This window comes from Maniola jurtina, chromosome 10, assembly GCF_905333055.1.
Source record: "Maniola jurtina chromosome 10, ilManJurt1.1, whole genome shotgun sequence".
Classification (NCBI taxonomy): Eukaryota; Metazoa; Arthropoda; class Insecta; order Lepidoptera; family Nymphalidae; genus Maniola; species Maniola jurtina.
The window spans coordinates 9,136,693-9,146,714 of NC_060038.1; the positions used below are offsets into that span (position 1 = coordinate 9,136,693).

The window sequence follows — 10,022 nt, forward strand, 5'->3', positions numbered from 1 at the left end:
ACCAATGGACAGATCACTATTACACAGATAGCTATAAGTATTACTTATGACGTAGGCATCCCCTAAGAAAGGGATTGATAAAACAGGGAATTGTAATTTATATGAAAGATTTGCAGTAGGATTATCTGTAAGAAAAAACTTAGTATTTTGGCTTTCGATCAAAAATAAAGAAATAGGTATTTCAGAACTTGACGAAATTCTAAGGAAAACAGAAAGGAAACTTTTGAGCGCGGGAAAGCAGGTAGATGGTTACCTATTACTAACTACAAGAATGAATTAATGATCTAGGCTCGGGACTTTTAAGAACCTAATACCACGCGCAAAAACTAGCAGGTAAGTACCTACCTACCTACTAATATGTGACTTGATCGCAATTTAAGGAAGATGAAATTAAAAAGAAAACATTAAAAAAATCATTTATTTCATTACATTTCTTCTTTATAAGAGTTTACAACAACCACGAAATAGCTCAACACTGAAAAAAAAATATTTATTTTAGTGTACCTACTACTCAACACTGAAAGAAAAAAAATACATTTTATTGTACTAAAAAATGTTGGTAAATACCTACCTAAGTAGGTACGGTATGTATTGGGTAAATACCACGCGCGTTTTTCCCTTGCTTTGTTCTTGCCTCAGTACTATCACGTACTATTTATGTTTTCTGAGCTTTAGCCGCGCCAGGGTGAACTAGAGTGAGGGAACTCTCGGTTCGATTCTGAATCGACGATATGACAAAATACCTATTAGGCTATGGAAACGTTACACCATAGAAAAATAGGGCCCTACATTAGGGCTACTTGCGTCAAATGTAAGTACCTACTTACTTACCTACTTACTAACATTTGACGCCTGCCAATGACGTCAAAGCCTCGATGTTTTGTTAGAAGTTACAGTTACGGAACTGTCGTAAACTGTGATCGGTATTCTACAGTATAATAATGTCAACCTAGTTCCCCCCTCGCCAATTTACAATCGGACCCCGAGGTCCGAACTGGTCTGCACCCTAACATACTTAGTCGAAATTCCTTTCCTTTCAGGCAGGCGAATTTCTGAATACCTCATCACCTAGGTACTTAGTTACTTGGCTCATATATACCTATTTAGTGTGATTGCAGTCAAGCGCACTAATTAGGTACCTAGGTATATTTAATAAAAAGAAACTCAACGGTTTTCTTCCCATACCTAAAGTCTATAGGGGAAAGCAGGTAGGATTCGTACACTTTTTACTCTAAGTCATGTAAAACCAAAACTACTTAATAGATATTTCAAAATAATTTCAATGCTGCTGAATTGCCTATTTATCTGGCTTTAATTATAGTGCAGTTCAGTGTTGATACAAAGTAACATGGAAAAGATATAATGAATTTCCCAAAAAATGAAAATCGTACGAAAGCACCCCACACGCGGGGTGGCTTCGTACATCGAGTTGAGTACATTCGTACATAGTGGGGAGCCTTCGTACATAGGAATTGAAAAGGTTATTTATATGAAATTAAACATTTATTGATATTGAAATTAACACATAATCAACCTTAAACATAGTGATAATTAATAATATGGTGTTTTACAGCCAACTTGTTACAATTTAAGTCATAAAATCAACATTAAAAATTTTCATTATGGTGACGTGCGTTTCATCTCCTTATCCTTTTGTATTCTCTATTGCACTTCTTTTTTTATCTATTTTACTCTTTCCATTTCTATCAGTCTTTCTTTTTGCGAATATCTGTGTATTATATAGGTACTTAATTTTTCTGGCAATTTTCCTACCTTTGTCTTTTTAGGTGCATTCCTGTTCACTTTAGGGTAAGGTTGCATAATTTTGGCGTCATCATCCCATAGATGATTTAAATTATACCAAGCGTCAAATGTTACCAACATTTGAGGCGTGGCGGACTATGAAACTACCAGGTATTTTTGATTTCACGTCACCCCTAGGGTAATATTTGACAGCTATGTCGATTTCAGGATCAAACCGAGAGTTTCCCCACTCTAGTTCTCTCTGTTAGTAGGCATCATCACTATTTGTTGGATGTTATCATCTGTGAGTGTTCGGAGAGTCTGAATCCCATATCCCAGTCAGTTCAGGAACTATTTGAACTCACGTGTGGTGCAATTTATAGTACGAATCCACCCCACTCCTAACTGTACGAAGGTACCCCAATCCAAAAAAATCAAACAATAAATTCAAAATAAAAATAACGGTTAAGGTTATCCCAAAATTAATGTTAACATATTAATTTAAGGCACTCTATTATATGTTACTTTAATAATTTGAGCTAGACTTATTACGAATTAATATCTTCAAAGATGAGTCGAAAAAAAACTTTCGCGGTGTGAAAACACGTTTTGACTTATTCCAAAAAAGCTTTTAATTGTACAGCCACTGCATTTAGCTGTTAGCCCATGAACATAAGCGGGCCTCAAGTATACGTAAACACAAACGCGTCACCATGTACCTACTATAATGGAGATATGACTGCTGTACGAATGCTCCCTCTGTACGAATCCTACCTGCTTTCCCCTACCTACTTACCGACTTAGTACCTACTATCCATGTAACAGTTTCCACTAGCGCATTCCTCAGGACGTCAGATATATATCTATGGATTAAGAGGGGTCTCTCCGTCACTCGCTTCATACAAACGTAGTTCCAATTTCATTTGAATATTAAGCAACCAAAGTCCATGAAATTTTCATATAATTTAAGACATATTCAGAAACTAATATCTATGTCTATGGTTTTCCAGATTTCTGTTAATATATTCAGTTTCGAAGTTACGCGGTCTTAAAAATTCACATACAAATCTTTGAGCCCCTGTAATTTTAAAACTACATATTTTTAGAAAAATCTAAAACACCACAGACACAGATAATATATTAGTAACTAGTACAGTTCTAAAACTGCAAAATTTCATGGACTTTGGTTGCTTAATATTCAAATGAAATTGGAACTACGATTGTATGGAGCAAGTGACGGAGAGAGCCCTGTTAAGACCTACTTATATCTATTTTAAATATTATATGTATATTATAGTGACAACTATACCTATACTTACTAATCAAATATAGGATCAAATTGAGAATCTGCGAGTGATACCATCCGCAATATATATTGGTATAGTACTGCTCTTGTATAATCAAAAGTGGGATGAAAATAATCAATATTAAAATATTAATTAATGCACAGCCTATGAAAATGTCAGCAGTTATCGGAAGCGACTGAAAAAAAACACTTGTAAAATATTATGTAGGTACTTAGTAATAATAATTTATGTAGATTACGTATCTCTCTAGTCTACTCTCTCTAGTCGTCATTACTGAGGGTCGTGACCCGTTTCCATTAATCCTATGAAATGGTAGGAGTTCTCTTGGGATGATAATGCCGTGGGTTCCCAGCCTTCCGCATACAACTCGGAGAACGAAATTTCGACTCAGGTTAATTTACAGTTATTATCAGGTATTAGTGATAATAACCAATGTGTATCTCTATCTACACTGCGTAGGGCCACGACACAAACTGTGGTCACGAGGAGGTTTGCTGAGAGCGGCTAATGCAGTAGGGTAGGTATTATTGGCCGAGTGTATTGGTCCAACATGTTGACCAAACGTAAACTAACACTTTGGCCTGAAAGATAGGTAGGTACACTTTATGTCCATGTCCACTACGTATTAGATAGCTGTCCAGCTTTTAGATTGATTCTAGTAATAAGTCAACAAAACATTACCCAAAACATTCCAAGCATAAAAGCAGAGCAGCTGACTATGAGAAACATTTCCGATACAAACAAGATCCATCTGAATACGTCAGTGAGTATCCTTACGGGACTTGATGCGTCGAAGAGGTCCGGGCAAGCTGGTTTGGCTAACAGACTAGCAGTAAAAATACTTGTGCACTGGAAAAGGGTAGTAGCTAGGTCTACAAAAAAGTTGAACGCGTACCTACTTTTGTTGTAATTACAACATACTGATTCAATTTTCATATATAGGTACCATATAATATCGATCAATTGTATAATTAAAATTAAGTCAATGTCAGGTTAATGTTAGGCAAGTAGCTAACACACTTAGATTAAACAAGGAACAAAAACTTAATAAGCAAGCAATAAGTAGGTAGTAGGTACTGACCTATTTTAGATAAAGCTGGATAAAGATCATTGATATCTACTTAGCTACTTACCTAATGTCAGTTACTTACAGTAGGTACTGTGGATAGGTACTTTGGTTAGGTAGGTATTAATTTTAAACCAAAACTTAAGCATTAGGTACTAAACAGCGTTCAAATTTATTTACTTATGTACTTACCCTACTTATTACATACTTACTCACCAGTCCTACAAATATGATAATAAAACAGGCACATCTCAAATTTCTTATGCACCAACAAAATCTATCCACTTTTGGTAACCAATTAAAATGCCCCATTTAAGATTAATTTTATTTTACTCGGTTTTTAAGTTCCTATAAAATACCTAAGAGATACACATAGTTCCGCGTAGGTATAAAATTATTTTATTAATTATTATTTTTCTACGTGGCGACCGGCCACGGCATAAAATTGATACTTAGGTACAATCACAACATAAAGTGGTGCCCCACCTAATTCTCTTTGCACAATACCACAATGCTTACCACAATTCCTCTGAAATGGACTTATACAAGTAGATAAGTATGCTGGAGGAGGTGTGTCAAGAATTGGTTTTTTTAATTATCTAATATTGAATGTTTAAGAAGTCTGCTTTTGACAGAACAAAAAAACCACTAAGGTTGACTATTGATGTGTGTCATTCCGTTCCGTTCCGACTTCGTCCGCGTGGATTTACGTTTTTCAAAATCCCGCGGGAACTCTTTGATTTTGAATAAAAAGTAGCCTATAATATGCTAATCCAGGGTATAATCTATCTTCATTTCAAATTTCAGCCAAATCCGTCCTGTAGTTTTTGCGTGAAGGAGTAACAAACATTCTCCTTTATAATATTAGTGTAATTAAAAAATAGGATTAGGATTACTAGGACTAGGTAATGTTACAAGACTGTTCTATTTAATTTTTCAAAAAAGGGGATTGTTGCAATTTGTTAAGAAAATAGGTATAATTTAACTTATGTTTTAACTTATGTTGTGTTTGACCCTTCGTGTCAGTTGACACTAAGTACCTCTATGCCTTTCCGAGTATGTGAGTAGGTACGCTCACAAGACGCTCACTGCTGCTATCAGTGCTTAAATGACGAAAATCTGGTTGCTTCAAAAGCATGTCGGCAATCGCAGGTCCAGCGTAATCACTTACCTACTTGTTTGGTAGAGGTCTGCTGTCTGGTCCTCCACGCGGACCGATTAGAATGACAAACAATAGCATGACAAGAAACAACGAGAAGATTGTGTACAATACAAAATAAACTCTACTGTCTATGAATAGGTACTTATAACTGATACCTTTATAAGTAGCCAGTCTCGTCGAAGTCTTTGACGAGGTCGTCTTGTCCAGCCAAGTTCAAAGCATTGGCATAGGTACAGTTCTGGTCATGTGAATCTTGGATCTTCTCATTTACTGTTGTAAAATTTTTATTTAGACAAAGAGCTCTATCAAATAAAGCCAATTTAGATAGGTAGGTACCTAATTGAAATCTATAAAATCGAAAAATCGCAATAGAAATTTTATTTACTTCCTTTAAAATATGCCTAAGACAACGGCTAGTGTCTCTTATGCTTCTTCTTACAACTAATGCATCGGAAAGAAGATTCTACTGAGAAGAGCTGGCAAGAACCTCAGCAGCTCCTCTTTTCAAATCATAAAAAGTTACAAGAATATTATCAATGTAACAATTCATTGAACATGTGGACAACTAAAAGCTCAGCTAGTTGCTTCCACGCAACTTTGTCATTAGGGAATTCAGCAATTGTACCTTTGCCTGACTAAATAAATTGTTTTATACGCATTGTTTTTTTTTTTTTTTTTGTAATGACGAATCTAAAGTATTTTTTCGGAACCATATATTTTTTCTGATACAGGGTCACTTTTCCGTAGTACATTTTTTTTCACAGTGCACTTTTAAAGTGACATTTAATTTTTGGTAACGCTTTAAAAGTTTTAGAAAAAATTAATTGCTCTTGTAAATTGGTAGCCAGAGCCTCAATAGAAGGTTTGTAGTGCTGATACATTATCTAGTAATGACACAACATCGTTTGTTTTATTGTTTTTTATCACATTTTTTTATCAGTCAAATTGTAAGAGAATTCGGTATTTTGTTAAAAAACCCAAAAATATTCATAACTCTTAAAGCAATATAAATATGGCCATGCTGTAGAAAAATTTTTTGCTGGAAATGATCTCCTCTATCTCCCTATTGCGTTTGATCCACGACTTTTTGACCACCCTATATCTGACGCCTTTTTGTCCGCGTCCTGGAAAATAAAAAAAAAGCAATTAGGTACAATCTCAGATGGCATAATTTCGTAGGACAGAAGCTTACCTATTCTGTATTTGGGATGCAAGCTGTCTTCGTGCTAGATCGGTTCAGCGGTTGAGCCGTGAAAAAATAACAGACACACTATCCGTTTTATATTAGCAGAGTGATCTAGAGTGAAGAAACTCTCAGTTTGATTGTGAATTGACATCCGTCAAATATTAGGCTAGGTGTGGCGAGGACATGGGCGAGGACCTGAAAAAAAAGACGCCTTTAGTCGTTTCATAGTCTATACCTAGCTACATGTGACGCCTGGTAGCGTAGGTGAAGCCTCAACGTTTCGTTACAAGTTTTATAAATGCCGTGAGCTGTGATATTACCAAGTACGGATACCTATCTACGAATATGTATACCTAGTATCGATGATTGCTTGTCAATACTTACAGCATTAGTCATATTAATATCCCTGACATCCGGGTGTGCTGAACTTGTGGTGATTACGCATGATACTAACACGTTTGATACACTAAGTACACGTGTTGCACCACCACCTACGATGCCATTGGACCTGTAACATAATGGAAATTTATATTGGAAAGTAGACAAATCGGCTGAGAAAAATAAGCATCTTGGTCCGACGAATTGAGAATCTCCTCCTTTTTTCGTTAAGTCGGTTAAAAAGACGCGACGACGGTTGAAAAAATAAAAACCCGTCGCAGGTTAATAGGACTTAAGTAGAATCTAAGTTTGTTTAAAATATTATCCACTTAGGTACACATATCTATTAATATTAAGTAGAGCGGTGATATCCTAGTGGTTAAGACATCAACCTTAAGTATATTCGGGAAGCTCGGGGGTTCGATCCTAGGCATGCATCTATCCTTTTTCGGAGTTGCGAGTAGGTAGGTAGATAGGTATGTGCATTGTGCAACCGGGAAGGAAAACATCGTGAGGAAACCGGCATGCCTGAGAGTTCTCCATAATGTTCTGAAAGGTGTGTGAAATCTGCCAATCCACACTGGGCCAGCGTAGCGGACGACTTATATTATGGCCGAAACCCTTCTCATTCTGAGGGGACACCCCGTGTTCAGGAGTGAATTGATGATGATGATGTAGCTGAACCGGATCTTATCTAACTGTTGAACGCTACGATTAAAATTTAACTTTGAACTGCGTTCATTATCTACTAGGTACCTACTTACTTAGGAATAGGTAAGTAGGTAAGTACTATTCACTGTTAAAATACCTATAAATAGGTAGGTACATATTATTTTATCTAAATATACCAGCATAAATAATATCTTGGCCTAGTATTGCGTAAAGCGTGGCTTAGATTAAGCTACGAAAACCGGGGATTTCAGCATTATTGCCTCGACGGAGGGCCGCGGGCGAAGGGGCGAGAGGCAAGGGGCCTCTTAACAAGATTACATTGGAGATAAAATGGCTGAGATAATAGCGCCCGAGTAAGCCAACGGAGCCAGGCTCTAAAACAAAATTAAAATGAACGAAATCCACGAACTTTGAGTTTGTATATTTCTATGTTATATACCTACCTACCTAAATAGGTACTTACTAAGTATATTCAATTTTTTCAATTCATTTACTCAGGTAGGTAAGTACCTACTCAGTGAGAAAATATGTATAGGTACTTACGATTATCTCACATCATCGCGTAGAAGTGGATTTTTAAAAATCACATGGAAACTTTTCGATTTTCTAGGATAAAAAGTAGAGATAGACTCTCCAAGTCTTTAATTATACCCATACCAATACATCAATCTTTTGCTCTAATGAATCTTGATTGAAGACAAACTAACCGAGAAAACACGTTTCTCTTAATACTGGATAATTATTACCTACCTACCAAGCTATTAGAACTACTTACTTACGTAGCAATTTGTAGCGTACTGCTACGGTTGAATTAATTACCTATGTCATCTTAGGCTGTAAAATCACTTACCACCAGGTGAGATCGCAGTCAAGGCTAACTTATAATAGAATTCAAAAAATATACCTAAGTGTATAAAAAAATATGTCTAGTCTAGTTCACTAATATTGAACTATTTTCTGTATGAGGTTACATAATATCTTACTTAGGTACAAATGCATGGGTGTCCTCTGTCAAATCCTGAAATACTTAATCTTTGTCATTGTTTCATTACCAATGTTAGAATTGGACCATCCATGTTCCACAGTCAAAAGTTATCTTGTCATCGAATTGTAATTAGTTATGTGAAATTCAGTTGTCTTTAGTAAGTAACTCACTAACTATAAATATATTATTATTCATGTAAAGGTAGGTACAGATGGGTAGGTAACGCAAGCAGGGGTTTGCTTTAGACTGGTATTGATCGTAGCTTCACTGCTGTTTGAAATTCAATTCGCAGAGTGGGAATAACAATAAAAAGCGAACCGCTCTGTATCTACACTCGGCATCACCTGTGTTTGAACGTGAATCGAATGTTTTATCTTTCGTGTGATTCTACGTTACGTAGGTAGCTGATTACATGAGTGCCTGGTCCCTGACAAGGATATAATTTTCAATAGCCTTGGGTTCCATAGGTAGATATGTATGGTGTTGGAATTTGATATCAAATAAAGATCTCTTTACCCTACTGCTTTATAACGATTGCTATATTAGTTGACATCTTTATTGCAACGACTAAGTCATTTCCAGGAACACCCGCGCCGGCAAGCCATAGTGATGTGGTGGGTTTCCTACCAAGAAATGTCAAAATATTTCATACCAAGCCTATTTTAAAAACAAGAGGCGTTTCTTTTCTATGATATACTGTTTTTATGGTCGCGACCTCATCCTTGTAGTACCTACGCGGCGAACACGCCTCGGGCTTAATCGCGATACGAAATACGGGTCGCGTGATAAATCTTCACGAATTCCAACTTTATTTATTAAGTTGTGCACCATTTTTACGAGGTCTCTCTGTTGGGACATTCATTACGGCTTCTACTGGGTGATGAAAAAAACTTTGCCCGATATCTCCGCAACATTAATTGCAAAAGTTTCTCGCTCCCTCTTAAATTTCTTGAGGCAGCTTTAATAACGTATTTTACGATTTTGGGCCGGGGAAAAGAAATAAGAAAAACGTGATTCGCTTTGAACTGATAAAACACTTGTATAGAGCTTGATATATATAGTATAAAGACTGAAGACGTCACGTAATGGAAGAGGACTGCGAGTTTTATGTCGGCAATTCGGGCGTGCACAAAAGAATTGCAAAGTCCGATGCGGACGTGCTATCTCGATCTCAAACGCTCCGAGTAACTCTACTAATTATAACAGCAAACATAACATAAACTTGAAATAACATTGACTAGACACAAGGGCACCTAAATATGTCCATAAAATAAAATCGATCGATAGAAATCGGCAAGAGGTAGGTAATTTATATTTCTTGTCTTGAAAACTAGTCTTTCTTGTTAAATATTTATAAGAATGACCATATATATGGTATGTAATAGGTATGTAACCATACCTAATCATCAACTTCTGTATACCTACCGCTAACGACACTTCATGTCCTATTGTTGTCATGTATGTTATGTTTTATCCAAAGGTGCGTACACACCGCACCAATTTCTATGAAATCTGCATGGCTA

The 10,022-nt window shown here is 36.3% G+C and overlaps 1 protein-coding gene across 1 annotated transcript; it reads right to left on the reverse strand.

Annotated features, from left to right (window-relative positions):
- Window positions 1–412: 412 nt before the first annotated feature.
- On the reverse strand, window positions 413–4,585 carry LOC123868854. The gene is made up of 4 exons (XM_045911498.1): window positions 4,333–4,585; window positions 3,732–3,899; window positions 3,063–3,225; window positions 413–475 (listed from the first exon to the last, which is right to left on the reverse strand). The coding sequence occupies exons 1-4, from the start codon at window positions 4,426–4,428 to the stop codon at window positions 426–428; spliced, it is 477 nt and encodes a 158-aa protein (XP_045767454.1). The 5' UTR covers window positions 4,429–4,585; the 3' UTR covers window positions 413–425.
- Between the last annotated feature and the right edge of the window lie 5,437 nt (window positions 4,586–10,022).

What these genes read in the sequence shown, in the direction of transcription:
- LOC123868854 (XM_045911498.1), bottom strand. Translation starts at nt 4,428, where the DNA reads ATGGGGCATTTTAATTGGTTACCAAAAGTGGATAGATTTTGTTGGTGC. An exon ending in TTATCATATTTGTAGGACTG is followed by an intron (nt 3,900 to 4,332) that starts GTGAGTAAGTAT and finishes ACCCTTTTCCAG; the next exon opens with TGCACAAGTATTTTTACTGC. An exon ending in TTTGATCCTATATTTGATTA is followed by an intron (nt 476 to 3,062) that starts GTAAGTATAGGT and finishes TTTTTTTTTCAG; the next exon opens with TGTTGAGCTATTTCGTGGTT.